Source organism: Python bivittatus, unplaced genomic scaffold, assembly GCF_059951505.1.
Source record: "Python bivittatus isolate LINGU-HERP-01145 unplaced genomic scaffold, Pbiv_v1 ctg000850_np1212, whole genome shotgun sequence".
Classification (NCBI taxonomy): Eukaryota; Metazoa; Chordata; class Lepidosauria; order Squamata; family Pythonidae; genus Python; species Python bivittatus.
In genome coordinates, this window is record NW_028277112.1 from 32,112,508 (window position 1) to 32,133,007 (window position 20,500).

Consider the following 20,500-nt stretch of genomic DNA (forward strand, 5'->3'; position numbering starts at 1 on the left):
CTATACTGATAAAATTTGGGGAGGAGGTCTTAACTTGAAAAATGTTGAAAAATTATTTCCTATCTTACTTTCATTACAGTATTAGGTCCATCCATCTTTTTTGCCACCATCAGTAATGCTCACATACATCAATTTCTTCTATTCCTTTCTATTCTATCTTGCACTACCAACTCTTAGGTAACAGATACTTATAAGACAAAAAAGGGTCAACATTCATACATATTCTGTGACTTATAAATATTTCCAGGTGTTTTTACATGCAGAGTTATTGTAGTTCTTAAGTTTATATACATTTCTATTCATTGCAGGTGGGACGGCATCAAGACAAAAAGGATTTTTGGGATGTATTCGTTTTTTACAATTAAATGGAGGAGCCCTTGATTTGGAAGAAAGAGCCAAAGTAACCCCTGGTGTAAAGCCAGGTTGTCCTGGACATTGTAGCAGCTATGGTAACTTATGTCACAATGGAGGAAAATGCAAAGAGAAATACAATGGATTCTCTTGTGATTGCACTTTTTCTGCATATACAGGGCCATTCTGTAAGAAAGGCAAGCATGAATTGTAAATTTATTTTATATACAATATCAAAGGAAATCAGTATCTGTATGTTACATTTTTAAAAGATGTCTACTTGGGGATTGTACAGTTCTGCCCCTCTGAGATTGGATTTGGAACTCCAGATGTTGACAGTCCTTTCTCACCTTCCTTGAAAGGCTCCAGTAGGGCTTCTTACCAATGTATAGATCCAAAGGCTTCCCACTTTCTGAAATGCTGCCAAACCAATATATAGTTTATGTATTTATGTTTATGTTAAGTGATAGAGAATTTAATATAGAATGATACTAGGAGTAGATGAAGAGTACAAATACTATTTCCCACACTTTTGTCTTGCAAGGATGAATATTATTTTCAGAAGCTTAAGCTTCAGATCTCTCTGTCTAAACATATAGGATTGTTTTGTAAATAAGTCATATTTTGGAAAGCAACCCATGTTGTTTTAATATTTTAGAAGAATTGTTTCCTTAGATATTGAAGAACATTAAAGGATCAGCAACTGTGAAAGTGGCAGTCAGTTGTGTTAGGTAATTTTTTATGTGTCTTAAAAGGTTAAGTGCAATATACGCTTTTTGAAAATATGCTTCCATATATAATACCCTGCAGAATTAAATTGCAGTAATGCAACTAGTTTTGTATAGATAATTATCATAAAAGAAGTTAAACTATCAAACTAAAAACCTTGGAATGATAACGTGAAAACATATCTGTCACTCCACCATATGTGTTCTACTAAAACATCTGTACAAGGGGGAAGCAGTTCACTTAACTATTCTATTCACAATCTGGAATCTTACTTTTCTTAAGTTCTTGCTCCAAACTACTGTGTATTCTTTAAATTCTTATTTCAATTCATAAATAATAATGATTATGTTATTATTTCTTTCTTTTGGGAACACAATTATAATGAGCGGCATACATTATTTCAGGTTTATATTAAAAAAACAAAATGCATGTTGTTTCAGAGATATCTGCATATTTTGGAGCTGGTTCATCAGTAATATACAACTTTCAAGAATCCTACAATGTTGCCAAGAACTCCAGTTCACATGCAGCTTCTTTCCATCCCGACATGACACTAACCAGAGAAGCGATTACACTGAACTTTCGAACAACACGGATTCCAAGCTTACTTCTTTATGTAAACTCATTCTACAAGGAATATCTTTCAGTTATTCTTGCCAAAAATGGTATGTACTCTTAAAAGATATAGCAAAGCTACCATTAATTAGCATCCTACTCCAGAAATTACCTTCTAAAACTTTTTAGCTTTAGATACTTGGCTTCACTACTGTGACCATAAAGTTACCCTTCTAGAGCTTTATTTTTGGTGGTAGGGAATAAATATATCATCCTAACATACACTAATATCAAATATGATAAATGGTGGGTCAATTTTAATAGAGGTCATACATTCCTATAAGACAGTCAATATTGTTAGCTACTGATTTTGTTTAGAAAGAAAAATGCAGTGTATTTTTAAATGATTTTTTTTCTAGAAATAACTAAAGAATTAGTACCAAAATGTTAATATTACAGACTACTTGCATTGCAAAACAGCTACTGCTGTTTTTATTTTCTGTTCTTTGAAGAATTGCTGTGGCCGTTTATCAAAAGCAATGAATGTTTAATGTACAATGTATGAACATAAAACATGTAATGGTAGAGTACTGCATGTTAAATATAAGTGGTAGTGTATTGGCTTCAGTCCTTAAATAACTGCAGGAATAGAATAGAATATGATTAATGGGAAATTTTACCAATAAAGTGCTTTTAAACTGAACTGGCTGCCTGATAAAATAGTAAATTTTCCAGCTGCTATTCACACTTTACTTTCTTTCGTGAAATAAAGAAAGCTGTCTCCTAATGTGTTTCATCTTTTTCATGTCTAATTTTCCAGCTCAGTTTTATTATCTAGCTGATATTTAAACTATTATTTTCAAAAAATCATTTTTAAAAATTTTATTTATTTTTATCATATTTATGTAGTTGCCCATCTCACACAAGGTTTTCAAATGCTATCCTGAAAACTGAAAATATTATGTAGCTGTTTTTTGCATAGATTAGTCATGAAACTAATGTATGATTTCTCCTATTCGCTTAGGAAGTTTACAGATCAGATATAAGCTAGATAGCCATCGAGATCCCGATATCTTTAGCGTCAGTTTCAAAAGTATGGCTGATGGACAGCTTCATCGTGTGAAGATTAAAAGAGAAGAAGAAAAACTATTTGTGGAGGTAATACCAGAAAAAAGGAAGAAAGGGGATGTTATTAAAGAGGGCAAGCATCAAAGATAATTAAATAAATGTATAGATTTAATAAAATAAATTTATATAGCACATACTCCTGCATGAAATTGAGAATCTTAGTTAAGAGATATCTTTAATATTTACTTAAAGTATCCTCCCAGCTTATTTACAAATAACTATGCAATGGTAACTCTTACCAAGCATTCACAAATGTGCAATTTAATGGGTGCAAGTAAATGTGCATTCATTTAATCTCCACTTACCATTTTCCTCCAAGTAGCTTTAGTCAAAATACAACTGTGTCTTGTATTAAATCCTTAGAGTTTGAGGTCCAAGTACTTTTGGTACCTGTCTCCCTGGCATATATCAACTTGACTTTTAAGATCTTTGGAAGCTGTATTCATTTGCCTAGAAGCAATGCCTTGGGAGCAGAACTTATAGCTTTCACAGCTATATCACTGTAGACCTGCATCATATGTCCTCTATAATTCAGTTCCAATTGCTTAAGTCATCTCTCCTTATCAAGGCCTTAAGAACTTTTTAGAGATGGTTTAAGCATATACTATAGTCTTCTGTTTTGGTGTGTGTGTGTGTGTGTGTGTGTGTATACATACATACATACATACACATACACACATACATACATACACACACACACACACAGACACAGAGACACACACATACATACATACATTGTATAATTTAGTATCTTGTTATTTGTTTTATTATTTTTTAATGTTTAATTTTATTGTTTATTAGTGTTTGTGCTTTATTATTCTATTTTCATATACAAATCATTTGTGATTTGTTCTAAACAGCAATATAACATTTCAATAAAAATAAGTAAAACTGATAGATAGAGCCAGTTTGGTGTACTGGTTAAGGCATCAGGCTAGAAACCAGGAGATTATGAGTTCTAGTCCCACTTAGGCACAAAGCCAGCTGGGTGACCTTGGGCCAGTCACTCTGTCTCAGCCCTAGGAAGAAGAAAATGGCAAACCACTTTTGAAAAACCCTGCCAAGAAAACTGCAGAGACTAGTCCAGGCAGTTGCCAGGAGTAAAAAAAAAAAAAAAAAACCTAGCTTGAAGGGATGGGAAAAAAAAATCCTGATTAAGATGTATTCAGCTATGTGGCTGCCATATTCCAAAGTATTCTAGAGACTGGAATGCTGACTTTTCCTGAGTGCTAAATTAAAACCAATAATATCAGTTGGACCATAGATTAGAGTAAGACAGCATCTACATAGGGCAGCCCATGGCTTTATTATCCCTTTAACAGGACTGGGGTAAAACACAACTTTTATTTTAAAAATTAGATAGCTTATAATTGATTTTGAAAATGTATTATAATTGATTAGTTCTAGTTATGTTCGTGTAATATGCTCTTCTGCTGGGAATAATGAAAAGTTACTTGGAAGGTGTATTTATGTCTACCTCATTACACAATTGCTAAGAGGACTGGAAGATTCACTTGCATAAATCATATGCGAATATGGTAGCATCAGGCAGACTCTACTCACAATAACAATATATTTGGTGAAGAAATGGTGTAATGCAGATATGTGCTGTCACCACCATTTGATGACAAACAACTGATATAATGGCCTGGGGGCTTTTTCATAATATTTAACTGTTTTGAATGTAACATTCCTTCTCAAAAAGTAAGAACTATATATTTGGAAGAGAAACAATGTCAATTATACTAAACTTAAAAATGCATAAAAAGAAGCTACCAAAATTAATTAGTTTAAAAAGGTATTAAATGTAAAGTTGTGTATAAAACCATCACCTTCCTTTTAATGAAAGACACATATTATGGCTTTCTTCTCTTAAATGTTATGACATCAGTAACAGGCTCCCCCCACCCTTTTTTTCTATTTCTCTTTTCCCTCCACAATTTTATCTTTCCTCATACCACATTCTAATTGCATTTTCTTCCATTATGCCACTTTTTATATTTCCTTGGACAATACTGAAGGTTAACCAGAATGAAAGGATGAAGTTCTTTCTGTCTTCAGACATTCAGTTCAATGCAATCAAGTCTCTCATTCTTGGCAAGATCCTTGGTAAGTATAATGCAAAAGATAAAATGTCATCAGATATATAGATATAGATATAGATGTATATAAAATAATAACCCTAATCTTGTTGAGAAACATTTCTTTTTCGCATTTGATTAGGCAGAGAGTGACAATCAAGGTGGAAGCTTCATTCTTGTCAAAGTGCATATATAATCGCTGGTAAGTGCTTCTAGCAAGATGAGCAAGTGGATTCCATTAAAAATAATTTCATACTTATCTTTTCCATTTTGCAATCAGACATAATGAAACATGGCATTTTTTAGTGCAATCTAACAAAGGAAAAGCTAAATCACACTCAAATTATAGGTAAAGACAATGAATGGGTTGCTGCAACTGCAAGAATTCCTTCCTTTTGAACAATATGCTCAGTGCAGTCTTTCTCAACCTTGGTAATTTAAGATGTGTGGACTTCAACTTCCAGAATTCCCCAGCCAGCAAGATTGACAAATACTGCTCTAATGGATAAAGTCAGAGAAGTTCTGTTTCCAAATGGATTAACCCATAGAGAGTGATCAAGAGATATGTGATACTGAAAGACACATAATGAAATCATAGTCATGGCACCCTAGTGTGTGCTATCCTATTCAGCCCAAGCAATCAAGAGTCTTCATTGTTTGATGGCAGGAAGCTAATATGTAGATGACAAAAGAATGTAAACATATAAGAAAAAATAAACCTGGTCTCTAACATTGGCTATACCCACAGACGTATTAGGTATTTCACTGCCCTCAGTTGACCAAATATTAAAAAAGGGGGGCAGGATAAAAATATAATAATAATAATAATAATAATAATAATAATAATAATAATAATACCTGTTAACTTCTTAATCTGTGCTCCAAAGCTTAATACATTTCAGCATAACACCTTCAAACATGAACAAATAAATTCTCAGCTGACTTGTAAAATCAGACAGTAAAACTAATATTATGGAAATACTCAAGATTGGATAATTTGTTTTTGTGCTGTTGCTTTGGAGAGAGGAAATTAAAAAAAAAATAGATTTCTAAACTTTTTTTTTCTTTCCTTCATGTTAAATCTCTTGTATATGAAATATTGACTTGGAAAGTACAGACAGAAAGTGATTTCTTCATCCCTGTCTCCTTATTTACTCTTCTGAAAAGCTGCTTCTGAGGTTCTGAATAAACCTCTTGCTGAAGCAGAGAGGAGTAGTGACAAAAATTAATTCATGCAATTTCTCTGGGCTGCCTTTCCATTTAAAGAAGATCAATGTGCCTGATTTTTCAGCAGTTTTCAGAGACTGGGCATCTAGTTTTGTAAACAAACAAACAAACAAACTGCCTTGCCTGTCACAGTTTCATGGAAAGAAGACATTTGTATTAAATAAGTCTTCAATTATTTGTGCACCTTCCTGATCCCATATATTTAACTTGCTTTCAGTGCTTGCATTGTCTCAAACTTTCATTTTTATTTCAATATGTTCACCTTTTAAAACAGAATCACATTCAAACCAGTATGAGTAGAATTTTTTGGTCAGGCATTGCTGTTGCTCAATATAGCAAGGCAAGAGAGCGTGACTAAGGATGTGCTTGCATGAAAGTGGTGCATAGTAAAGTGGCAGTTGAGCAAATACAGTGATATTCTTCTACTACTAGGAAACATAATGCTTTCTTCAGGGTACCTAAAGCTTGTCTGACAAACATCATATAAACTTGGTGTAATTTCTTGGTGCCCACCCCTGTCCTGCGGAAAAGTGCCCCCATCCAAAATCCACATAACCATCACCCTGTTGTCATTTAGCCTTTAAAAATGGTTCTTTCACCAGGCTGTGTGGCAGGGCAATTTGTGACCTCATATTAATATTAGTGTTTTACACTTTGGTTATATATGGTTGTTTCTTCACCAGTATAGTAATATATACTGTCTTTATTGCTGTTACTGTTTTTTCTACTTGTGTCATGTTTAATGCTGAACATCATTTAGAGTCACAAATAAATAATTCAAAGTTCATTTCTGTTAGCCACTCAAGAAACTAGAGTGAATTTAAAGAAGTGAATGAATGGGAATCTGGGTTCTGCTGGAGGAACCTTTAAATGGAGAAGGAATCAAATCACAATAGCCAGTTCTACAACAGAAGCAGCTTAAAAGTACAGTGATCACTGGGATTAAGTAGCTCAATAAATCACTTTCCAGATTTCAATGTGGAAACAATGGCAATTCAGGTTATGACAATGGCTATGGCAACAATGGTATTCAGGTATTCTATCCAGATGGCAGTTACTACAGCTCTCAGTTGATGGCTTCTTTGCTCCTTCAACCCATGTCAGGAAAGCAAACACATGGCATTTCCTTTTCCATATACCACCCTTTGATAATCTGTGGTTTCCACTGATAGACAGGAGTCTAGCTCTGTTGATTCCCCTTTGAAGTTGATTTCTGTCACACAGGTCTCCCCTTGGTATAGGGGAGGGAAATACCATCATTTTTGCTTCCTTCCTGCTATTTGGGTTAGAAGTAGAAGCTGGAATAATTCGAAAAGGGAAAAGAAGAAAAGAAAAGAAAAGAAAAGAAAAGAAAAGAAAAGAAAAGAAAAGAAAAGAAAAGAAAAGAAAAGAAAAGGTCAACTTTTGAAAAGTGAACTTTCAAAAAAAAAAAAAATCTTTCACCAGTGGTGGCCCTATACTGTAACGAAAAAACCAAAAACGCCAGCCTTTTACACGTCCATCCCTTTAGAAATGGGCAAGGAGTCCAGGTTGAAATTATTGAAGGGCAGCAACTACTAACCAGATGGAGGGGTTATCCTGACTACAGTATACAGTAACTAATTGAAGAAGAAGCATTTGTATTCAGTGAAATAAAGCACACCACTCCTTTGGCCTTTAGAAGTCAGAAAACACTATAGGCAGAGGTTACTTTTGGGGTGAACTGAGGCAGGTTGAAGATGACATCATTCATTCATTCATTCATTCATTCATTCATTCATTCATTCATTCATTCCTGTTCTCAATAAATGGTTAGCGAGTTCTCTTCGTTCCAGGGCAAGCAAGACATGGGATGAGTCAGGGGAGGTCTGAGCCTTGTTGAGGTATCCTTTATCTAGACTACTTAAGTGCAAGCATTCCCAATAATCCTCATTTCCTGCTAATGTTACTGAAAGTCTGTAATAGTGAATCCAATATGTGTACTCACAATATCTTCCTCTCTGCAGACATGTACATTTAGGGCACTCAAGTGTCTATAGCAGTCGTCATAAAAAAACTGGTGAGGACAGGGGGAATAGCCAGAGTGCTCAACATGTGAGCCTGAATGGATTACTGGAGGCATTAATCTGATGCAAGGGGATTCTTTGGTAACTGAAGAACTGTGCCTGGCCTTCTTCTTTATAAATGTAATTTGGGGGGGGGGGGGGACTGTAAATAGAGTAGGCTTCCTTTAACACCAGAAAAAATGTGACTAGATGGGGCAGAAGAGTTGGCATGTTGCTTTCAGATATAGGGCATTGACTTCAATTAATTTTGGCCAGGAAAACATATGGCTGATTCTGCTTTAGAAAGAGCTCACATTCAGATTGAGTCACTCACTGTTAAGTGTGAAAATTAATAGCTGTGGCCCTAATTAATTCAGCAACGAGTGTCTTGCCTCTTTTCCTCCAATGGAATAAAATGCTAAGCGTTCTTTGAGAACCTTCTGTTCCAGTTAGCAGATCTTAGTGACCTGTTAGATACTGTGGGAACTTGTACAATTTACTTCTATTAAATCTGAATGGAAAATACTTCATATAATTTAACTTGATTTCAGCTACATAGAAGCAGCATATCTTATGCTTATGTTCCTAGTAGTATATTTCATAAAAGAAAGACTGATACTTAAAATAACAAGATAATCTTTTATTTAAGAATTTGCATTTGTATGGTTTGCTATGTGAAGTTTAAAGGTAAAGCAAAAGAAAACATTTAAATCATCTGCATCTTGTTAATTACATTAATTTACAGATAAGTAGCTTTTCTTGGTAACAAGAATTAATAGTTTGTTACTATTGGATATGTGCTTGTTATGAACAATTTCAGCAACAGCATAAAAGGTCATGCAAACAAAAAGAGTCAATGTAAAATGCATACTTCATAGAACTGTCTAAAAATAATTTATGAATCTGCCAACCAGCAATCTAAGAGAAGTCTCATAATATGTTGTTCTATTGAACATACTGTAATGTGTTATGAATATGTTAACCACTGTCATTTATTCCTCTGAGAAAAAAAATGGATATTGGTTCACTTTTAAGGTCACTAGGTAGAATGACTGTATCTTCATTTGCTGAGTACCTTAATGTACAAATAAACTACTAAAAAGATCAAGTATAAGTTTAAAATTATAAGACTCTTACAGATTAAAGTCTTAATTTGCTATTCTTTCCACATTTAATTTTGTATATTACATTTAGAAAAGACAGACTATGCCTGCCATTATTTGTTAACTTTTTGGACTTAAAAAATATTTTATTTTAGATGTGTGTGTGTATGTATGTGTGTGTATTCGTATCAACACTTCTAAGTGGCATCCAAAATTGATAACACTAAAAAATTCTTACTTGAAAGTGATAGTCACATCGATTCCATTTCATTAGAACTTCCTTTTTCATTATTTTTATTTTTATAGGTAACAGTTCACTTCACATGTAGCTAGAAAGTTTTCATTTTCTTGTCTGATTTATACACACACACACACACACGATCATGATTTGGTTAATTCTCTCACTTCAAGGATGAGGCTGGGATGAAAAGGAATAAGGTGCCTTAGGTATTAGTAAAATTTAGTAACCATAACCTATCTCATAAAATGAAGCCACTACACTTAGGACTGTAGTCTTCAAAGGCAATCCCATCCCATGTCCCATCTATTTTATGCATCAGTTGTGTTGGAGTAAGACATCTAGAGCTAGTGAGCTCATGCTCAAGGTTCTACAGAAAGGCACGTTGAGCAACCTATTGCAAGATATATGGACAGGCTCCAGAATTACGGAAGGCTTCCTGCTATGATCAGTCACCTTCAACATATGAGAATGGTATTGGTGCAAAGAAAGCTAGCTAGCTTCTCCTTGTACCCCAGCTTGTACAGTATAATTTTTCTAAACTTCAGAATAGATCAATTCCCAGTGCCTGCTAAGTCATGAAAGAACACATCTAAAAAGACAAAGTGTCTATGATAATGGGGTTGATTATAAAAATGTCCAGAATCTCACTGGCTGAGTCCACACTTGCACTGCCATTTTATCCCCACAACAATAATTCTATCAGGTGGGATGGAACTGAAATAGTACTGAAATCAGTGTTCCCCAACCTGGTGTCCTCCAGATGTGTTGGACTAAAATCTCAGAATTGCTATCCAGTATAAAGTTGTTTGCTTCATTCACATTAGGAATGTTTTTCTTCAGGTTTCCAGTATTACACAAAGATTTGTATTAAATCATGCAATGAATGCTCTAATAAAGACATTATCTGACATGCTGCCACAACTTAATCTTCACTTGGCATGTTAAAATTAAGCTCTGCATATATTATCCTATAGATAGAAACAAATTAGCATACAGGTGTATACTAAAACAATAGCAGTGATTACCATCATCAAAAAGGCTTTGGTTAAAAAAAATAGTATTTGCAAAAATTGGTGTTGTAATAGATTACAGAACATGAAACAGATTTGATTTTTATGAAATGATGTTTGGCATTAGCATGCAAGAAAATGTGTATTTATCAGGATTACATCTTGTGCAGTGAATACTATCTGAGTCAGAATGTATTTACTCACCATGCAAACTGAGAATAAAGTACTGTGAAAATAAGGTAGCTTGAACTTCAAGCAGCTAAGAATACTCATGCAAGTAAACATTTAATCAAGCTATTGTATTTGTGCATGAGAACTACATTTTATTGAAGAAAAAAATTAAAATAGAATGTCCACAGCACTAAAAAAGTATTTGCAGTAAGTAAAATTTAAAAGCATTTGGATTGAATATTGAAAAGCTTTTCACAGCTGTGTGTACAAATGTATGGTAGGGATTGATTTCCATGAATGTTTGTTATTTATTCAGTATTGGGAGGGGGGGATTTATTTCACTATCTGAACTGAATTTCTTATTTGTGCTTTAGGAACTTGCTATGTAACTTAAAATATCTCCTCTAGTGAGCAAATTCTGTTCATCTTTTTTTTTTTAAAAGTGTAGACTACATTTCTTGTGTTTTTGTTAAAGACAGGCAAAAATAAAATAAGTAAATTTGCCTGTGCTCTCACAGCATGCGGAACTCTGAGGGATAAAGGTTAATTATTCAATTATTCATCTGTCCCTTTGTTCTGTACGTTTCACAATGATTAATTGTGTTCTGTTTCTTTTTATTAGCAGAGAATAGCGATGTAGACCCAGATACCATGAAGGCAAACTCCCAGGGGTTTATTGGATGCCTCTCTTCAGTGCAGTTCAATCATGTTGCTCCTTTGAAGGCTGCTCTGCACCATCCCAGCTCAGCTCCAGTCATTGTTAAAGGACATTTCATGGAATCCAACTGTGGGACTTTAACTGGAGCTGATACAGCATCAAGTGAAACAACCCATTCATTTGCAGGTACCAAGCATATGGTTTTCATTAATTTGACTCTCTGAAAAAGAATACACGACAATGGTTCAGAATGTCAGTCATTTTTGTTACATGCCAGAAGTGCATATATGCTAGGCTCTTCTACCAATCCCCAATTTTTGTCTTTTCCTATCTTGTGTGCATATACATGTGTGTTGTTCAGATATACCCATGTGGCTTCCAAACCAATCATTCAATCCTTGTTCTTAGTAGCCTTGTATTAATCTTTTAATGTGTGTGTCCCTAATTTATACTCTATGTTATAACTATCACCTACAGTATAGTAGCCACTGTTGGGTCTGTGGATTAAAATGCAGAATTTTCTCATCTCTGTTTGTCTCTGCATTTTTCTTTTTGTTTCTGATACAGATCATTCAGGACCAATGGATGAAGGGGAGCCTTTAGCTAATGCAATAAGGAGTGATTCTGCAATTATTGGGGGTAAGAACTGTAATGGCATTGTATGTACCATTAAAAATCTAAATATAAGTGGTGAAGCTGAGTGCCCAAATAACCAAATAAGCTTCCACATTGTTAACTTGTTTAACATTGTATAACACCCAGATTTTAGAAACTGATGGAATTAGATTGGACATTCACAGGTCTGAAATGGTTATGTGTCTTAAGATATGTGGTCAAGCTGCAGTGAAAATATGGATCCCATTTTTCCTCAAATCTCTGAATGGCTCACAGCATTGATAAGAAATGCTTTATAAGTGTTCTATCCTCTCCAACCTTTTATGTACATGTTTGTTTGTTCATTTATTTTTAAAAATCATCCTTCTGGTAATCCTATATTTTCAATAATGGATTGAGTTCTCGTTGGGAATATTAACTTACTAAGAATGAGAGTGCTGTAATCAAGCCCAAAATTCTGTCTGCTAAGTGTATACATACAACAAATACATACCCACACAATTCCACATACTTCTGTGGGAGTTGGGACTTTGTAATATTATATTTTTCTCAGCAGCTATACCAGGTAGTGATTTCCCTATCTTTCAGGTGTTTTAAAATGCTTATCATCTTATTTATACACTGATTTTCCATATTAAACCATGCTGAAGGCAGTTCAAAACAGTATCGGAAGAGTTTTATTATACAGCAACACTTCAAGATAGCATCACTTACAAGACATAACATTTAAATATCAGTTGGCTAATCAAAATATTTTGTATAACAAAAATAAAGATGTAAAAATGTATCGCTAATTCATACGATTCATATCGCTAATTCATTCAGATATAATAATAGAAATACACAAAAGTAGAGTAGGTGAAGTTCCCTTTGAGCTAAGCTCAAAGTTCTCGTGACTTCAAATAAAACCATATTCCCTAGCCACATAAGATAGATAGAGAGTAGTGACTTGGACTTCCAAAATTCAAAATTAGATTTTTTTTTTAAAAAAAACCTTAAGCATATACATGTTTGGAAACAAAAATAAATTGAAATTTGTTAGTGTTGTTTTTTCTTTTCTTTTTAAAAATGTTCTATATTAAGTACCAATGCAGCATAGCAAAATACTGATTGCTAAAGTGGAATGTGAAATTTTGATCCTGAATAATATTATTTGGAAACAGCCCTTCAAGCTCAAACTTCTCATTTGATGGGAGAGGAACACTGCTTTAGCAGTGTAACTGACAGGTACTAGACAGAAAAAAACCCTGGGGCTATTACAAGTGTTGAAGGTCTGAGTGCAGAAGATTTGCCAAGGCATATCGATAGGGTCTGAAAACATTTGTTTTTCCATTTTTATTCTAGTTAGAAGCATATGGCTTAAAAACATCCCATTCACTCCCTTTTGCCAATTTTGTGGAAGAAGGATTGGTTCTCCATATTAATATGTTTAACAAGTACCTGTAACATCTCTTTTTTTAAAAAAGAAAATGTGTGTGTGTGTGTGTGTGAGAGAGAGAGAGAGAGAGAGAGAGAGAGAATTTTTTACCCAAATTTTTAAATAAATAGTTCAATTTGGATAAAGGACGAATTTATCCATGCAGAATATGGAATATTTATATTTTCAAACATGTAAGAAACTGACATATCCCTCTGACAACTGACATATACCACTGCCAACTTAACATGCTTCAAGAGGAACAAAGTTCAGTTTCACAACTCTTCAGGAAGTAGTGGAACATTATGCCTTTGCTGTTTCTTTGCTTCAGAAGATTTTGTTCATCTTTTCTATAGGAGATATATGAAACCTATGCTTGTATTTGGAGCACCTGCATTTTCAGCAGTTCATTAATTCCCAAAACACCTACTCAATCTTCTCACTGAAATGCTTAAGAGAGTTCACAAAACCATAAAACTGAGCAAAAATGGTGCTACAGGTTGATTTTTGAAATGCAGTAAACTTAAGAATTGCCATATGTGCTGAGAAACTCAACTGGATTTCAAGAGCCTGCCTTCTGCACTCACTACCATCAGCAGCAGTAACTGGAACTGAAGCTTAAGGGTTGAATGCTTCTTCTGTGCGTTCAGTACAAAAGTTTTGTGGAAGCATTACCCTTAAAATATGGAAATAGATTTTGAAAATCGAGTTTGTAAGTTCATACTTTTCCTCTGTCTTTTTAACTTTACTGAGTGGGCAAATCAGTTGTGTGTTTGTGTGTATGTCTGTGTTTGTGCACATGCATATACACATCATCAAACACACATAATGGAGGCAGCATCTCATTATCTAGCAAGAAAACTAGAATGGAGGTAGTGTTTTTGTTTTGATAAAGGGATGTAAAGGACAAAAAAGAAAAAAATATATTATTGATAGTGTCTCAACTTCTGAATTCTTTGTGTAATATCATTGTAAATACACAAATAAGTGAGGAACATTGTTTCTAGTTACTGAAAAAAAATCCATGTTCACTAAGAGCTAATAATTTAGAAATGGAAAAGCTGAAAAAAGTATCTTGCCAAAAACAGGAACTTATGCTCACCTACACACTGCTGCTGTTGCTGAAATTATGAGCATTCTATATTCATTTGATGACCCATTAATATCTACATTCACCTCTGCCTTAAACCAACTTGAGCAATAGTTGATCAGCTTCTTGCATTTCATATTCAATATTTTCATATGTAAATTAAAAAAGAGGAAAATCTCAAGATTAAACTAAGACTCATCAGCACAGAAAGTAGCCAGAATTTAAAAAATTATAAAGCAGACATGATGATAAAAACGCTCTTCCTTCATTTTTCCATTATCCCACTAGTGACAGTGGGAGATGTCTTTATAATCTTATGATTAGATTTCTGCAATGAGCTCTTTGACAATCACTTGAAAATGATAGTTTGTCCAAAATGTAGTACCCTACATGCTCACTGGTGCTGGATGGTATGAACATATTACCTTCCATTGTTTGCAGTGTTTCCTGGTGCAATTCAAGGGTTAGTTTGAATTTATAAAGCCCTCAATGGCTTGCCACTTTTACAACTGCTTACTCCAACCAGAGATGCCCTGTCTAAGGTAATCTTCCTAAGAGAAGCTGCTTCTGCTACCCTAATTTCATGAAGTGAAATGAACTGATGCCAGAAAATATCGTCGTTCAATCATGGGACCAATTGTATGGAACAGCTTGCTTCTAGAAATCAAGCTCGCCTTCTCAGTGATGGCCTTCCCTAAGGCAGTGAAGCTTGAACTCTTCTGGAGAACCTTCAGGAAATGATTGTGTGCCATCTGGAATCAGTTTTTATTATTATTATTAAATTATTTTGTATGGTTTTTGTTATGGTTTTTGCTTTGTGATTCTATTGTATTACACAATTATTGGGGTTAAGGATTATGGTACCTTACTGTGGACATTTCATCATATGTTATTTTGTCAGTTGTTGCAAGTCAAACAGATTTGGCAGCATTCACATTTAATAAATAATGATAATAATTCATTGGTTTTTAAAAGTCTCACCACCAAGACTCAGATTAACTCAGGAGACAGCAAATATCATAGCTAACAATGCAATGCTGTGCACTTACTATAAGTCTTCTGTGTTCAGTAATGCTAGTAATTCTGTTCAAATATTCAGCAAAGTACTTTCGGCAGCCCTGTGTTATCGTGTGTGTGTGTGTGTTTAAAATAACCTACAATTTCAGTAATATGGGGGAGAGATTGTTTTTTTATATATAAGATGTATCCTTATTCCACCAGATGCCCTTTCTTTCTTCCAAAACAAACAAACAAACAAACAAACATGACTTTCTTCTCTGTTAACCTTTTTACATGAGAAGACATTCTGATAGGTCAATGAAAAGCAGTTGAAAGAAGTACTTTGCGAAGCACGTTAGCATGAGTGAAGCACTTCTCCTCAAAGCATTAAAGCTCCTGCTTCTATTGGAAAGTTCATGTGGGTGCTACTAAGGCTATCCCTGGTTACCTATATGTGCATACACAGACACAACACTTCATATATTCCAGCCCTCCATTATTTCATTCATTTTTACTCTTTTTCTCAACACTCTGACATCTTCACTTTTCCATGAAATGGCCTAATTTGTACTTTCCAGAATGTTATATAATTGTATATACTTTAACCAGCACTTTGCTAAATTTTCAATGCAAGTCTGGTCTCGGTACAAGATATATGTATAGGAAAGATATGGTACTGCATATAATATATATGAAAGTTATGTATGTGTGTGTGTGTGTGTATACACATATACAAATGAGCATTCTTTGTATGTAAATTTGTGTGCGTGTATAAGAAAGGGAATGTGAATTTTTGTGCACTTTTCAATCATTAAAAATCCAGATTAACGTATAAATCCAATGATATTTTTGAATACACATGCAATGCAAATGACAAAAATTGACAGTTTTATCCATCCCAGATAGATGGGCAAGAAGAAAGAACATGGTACTTACAATATAATATCACTCACATTTATATATAGCATTATAACACTACGTACTCTAATTTCAATTCTTTTGCTCATTAAACTTAACATGGATTTTCCCTTGTTAAACACCTCTGTGCACTGAGTTTAAATTTTTGTGAAATCAAGCTTTAACTTTAATGAGCTGATTCTTTAAAGCAACTACATCTTTTTTTTCCAGGCAGCTTTAATGAATAGTAGAGAAGTGTTACGCTCATATGAAGTATAAAGCAGATTTTCAGAATCATTTGCAAAATGTGAATAGCCCTAACACACACACATAAACACATATAAATAACTGTGAAGTGTTTGTATAAAATAATACTTAGCAGTAGCAGCAGGATACTGAGGCTATGACAATTAACATTTACGTGCCTGACTTACCCAATTATTATTTTTCAAATATTTGTTGCTGCAATTTTGTTTGTAGCACTATCATAAACTAAAAAAAATATAGAGTCAGGTCTGTTAGAATTAAGGGCCTAGTTTCAAAACCAGAGTATGCAATGTAGAACCCTATGTGTTTGTAGGGGAGTACTTCTTTGAGACTTTTACCCTCCAATGTGTGAAAGATGGTAAACTGGTCTACAAAAGGTGAGATAATTAACTGCATCCTCATTCTTCACTCATTGTATTTGTCTAAAACAGTTAAGGCTTTTGGTGGCTTATTTTTGGCAGTTTTCCCTTCAATTGCCTCAAGTCTAGATCCAGCCTAGGATTGAATATTTGGGGTTCAAGCATTACACTGATATATCCACTACCTCTGCCCAGTTTCAGCAAGGCAAATATTCAAATCTAAGTTTATAAAGCTTTATCTAAATAAGATTACAGCCTTGAACATCCAATTAGAGAAAGAGAAAAAACAGTAAATTCACAATGCACAGAGTATCCATTCCTAGAAGATTCAATTGTAAAGAAAGTCACCTGAAGAATATAGTCAAACTTTATGCGCTTTGTGAATAAGTTATTCACATCATCTACTGCTAGCATTTTTAGGGAGTAAGTACCCTATTAATAGGCCAAGTCAGCATACTTCAGGAAATATGCACTAGTGGAAAAAAGATGAAACCAGATAATGAACACTCTTTAGAGTGAAGATAATAACTAATGGAGTATTACTGGATTATGTTGGTGACAGTTCTTTATAACATTATCTCAGTGCCAGATGCTATTACGGTAAGCTTAGTGTGTTATACAATTCATACGATACATTTCTAAAATGACAGGTACTGTGCTAGTGAAAAGAATTTTGCTTATAGCTACTATAAGATGTTATTAAGCCTAAGTGAGATCTCTTTATGCTGAATGAAGATTCCACTGTGCCCAGAGACCTTTTATCATGAAACAGATGCTCATAAAACTACAGCCTAACTTGCCCTGTTATCCCTTTTAATATAAGCTGAGATTCAACTATACAAATGTCCAATTAAAGAATAAATGAAGTAATTGTACTCCAGCTGTACTCGCATCTAAGACTATATATTGATGATTCCAACATTAACTGATAACTTCTTGTTCTCATTATGATGTTTGCCTCCAACACACACACACACACACACACACACACACACAACTCAGTAGGTCCTGAGGTAATGAAAGGTTGTCCATGTCTGTATAATTTAACAATAGCAAGAACAAAGAAACAGAATCAATTTTAGACAGCCAGTATATTATATAATGCATACATATATAATATATATATACAGAAGTTAATGGGCACTGTAAAAAGTTAATTCATAACATTTTTAGCTATGTCACAGTAGTGAGATGGGCAGCTATATAAATTTAACAAAGAAACAAACAAATAAATGAATAGTACAGAAAATCTGGACCAGTTACTATCATATGGTTTTTATACATATTTTCCTGCAATTTCCATATTATAATGTATTCCTGCGCAGCTTCCCCTATAAATCTGTTATTTAAATGGATTGTAGCTCTAACATAACTTACCCAAATGTGGAATAAATATTTTGGCAACCTCCCTAAACAATGCTGATATTTACTCAACATTCCCAAATATATAGTTTTAATGACTTCTTTCTAGCAGAGAACAGTAGGTGGCAATGGATTTCATTTTGATGGATATCAGTGTTTTACAATAAAAGAAATTTATAATGGATTCCTTTTATGTAACTAGCTCCTACTGTTCATCAAATGTACAATGAGAGAAGCTAAAAAACATATATGGATGTGGCCTTAAAATTATATCTGTGCAAGAATCATTACAATTATTCCATTTTTTTTATTGATGTGATATGAAGTATACTTCATTATTTTTTTTTCCTCTCCCCAGGTGTGATCGCTGTTGTGATATTCATTCCACTTTGCATTGCTGCCATTGCTGTACGGATTTATAAAAAGAAAAGTATATATAAAAAAAAGGAGGTGAAGGGATCAGAAAATGAGGATAGTGCTGAGACTGTCCTGAAAAATGAGATCAACGTGCAAAATACAATCAATGAAAATCAAAAGGAATATTTCTTCTGATTTGCCTTTCTGATCTAGTTTAATAAGAATAAATAATATGACAGTCTGACTTATTTGCTAAACCAAGTTCTCAACAGAAAAAAGAAACTGTTGCATTCAATGAACACACAAAATGGATTTGAAAACTATTAAACAGCGTATGTTCAGTCTTGGTGTTTGCTATGGGAAGCCTCTTTAAATGACATGCATTCCTTAGCTATTATAACATAGATGCATTTTATGTAACAGTGAATTAGATATTGTAACCAATCCCATTGTTGGTAGTTTTCAGCTGTTCTGCTGTGACTTTCTAAACTGGAAGTTAAACTTGCATACTTAACATGAGTTTTGAATGGGAAAAAAATAGTCATTTTTTTCTTCCTTTCAGTCTTTCCTTCCAAAAGATCTATTTTTAAAGCAATTCTGTTTAAATGTTCTATAGTGTTGTCTTCTGAACCATTGGGCTGTTATCCAAAGCAGAGGTAAACAAGCTTAAGACCCATTGAATTAATTGGCTTAAGAGTGTAGACCTCCACATTGAATGCTGGCACTGATACAGTATTTTCTAGGGAGCAGTTCAAAGAACTGACATTGAGAAATGTGTTCAGTGTTTCTGGTTCTTTTCTCCTCCTCCTCCTCTTCTCAAAAACAAACAAGCAAACATGAACCATTATCCTCATCAGCAATTTCTTCCCTGCCCCACCAAATCAATCTGTATTACTCTCTAATGATGAAGAACTCAGTGTTACTTTGAAGGCTTGTTTGCATGACAAATGAAGTGTGAATGAAAGTCTGGTTGTAACAATGTACTGGGAGGATATATGGTGGTAAAAATGAATAACAATTTGCTGTCTAAGGAACCCAAACCCTAAATTCTCCATAAATTATGGCTGGATGTCTTTCTGTCTCTTTACATTTAACTACAGTCTGAATGTATAGCAGATTACAATTTTATGTAATCTTGAGATTTTATATATATATATATATATATATATATATATATATATATATATCACACACAAATATATTCACACACATATATGACTGGTGGTTTAGAAAATGATTCAGAAGAAGTGCTTTGGACTTCACACAATGATGGCATCTCTCTTCTACTCATTAAAGTAGCCTGATTTTTTTAAAAAAAGATGCTACTACTTTAAGGAATCTACTCATTGAAGTTAATTTGGTTCATAAAGCAGTAATAATGTAAAGCAACCTGGAAAAAGGTAAGGTATTTTCATTTTTAGCAGAAAATTGCTATGATCACATGAGGTCAAGACCACTTCTTCTGAATAATTTTTGATATTAAAGATATGCCCACAGACACATAACTCAATTAAATTTATATGGTTCTTTACTTCCTTAAAAAGAAATGGCCGTCTTTGGGGACCGAAGCCCAACATATTTCAATATTCTGCTTCCAATAGTTGAAAATAAACCTATGGCAGGTCCCATTGTGATAAACTATATGCCTAAAAACCCAAACCATATGGACAGGGGAAAAAAAATTGCATGGCTCTTGATTAGCATTACAACACAGCAATCAGAGGTAAATATCTGCAGGCTAATTCCAAGAATAAGGACTAAGAATTCAAAAAGACAGAGACAGAAGATAGGAGTTGATCTAGTTCTGGAACTAGCAGGGCAAAGCAAGACAAGGCACAAAAACTTATGTTGCAATTGAA

General features: G+C 34.0%; 1 protein-coding gene across 1 annotated transcript in view; it reads left to right on the forward strand.

The window, feature by feature from the left end:
• CNTNAP4 (contactin associated protein family member 4) overlaps nucleotides 1-19,352 on the forward strand; it is a 221,585-nt gene extending 202,233 nt beyond the window's left edge. Inside the window, exons 18-24 of the mRNA XM_088129777.1 lie at nucleotides 309-548; nucleotides 1,521-1,745; nucleotides 2,660-2,793; nucleotides 4,785-4,872; nucleotides 11,243-11,464; nucleotides 11,846-11,917; nucleotides 18,643-19,352. Coding sequence (XP_087985903.1) covers nucleotides 309-548; nucleotides 1,521-1,745; nucleotides 2,660-2,793; nucleotides 4,785-4,872; nucleotides 11,243-11,464; nucleotides 11,846-11,917; nucleotides 18,643-18,836 — 1,175 coding nt within the window. The 3' untranslated portion in view covers nucleotides 18,837-19,352. The remainder of the gene's footprint in view (nucleotides 1-308; nucleotides 549-1,520; nucleotides 1,746-2,659; nucleotides 2,794-4,784; nucleotides 4,873-11,242; nucleotides 11,465-11,845; nucleotides 11,918-18,642) is intronic.
• Nucleotides 19,353-20,500: the final 1,148 nt, after the last annotated feature.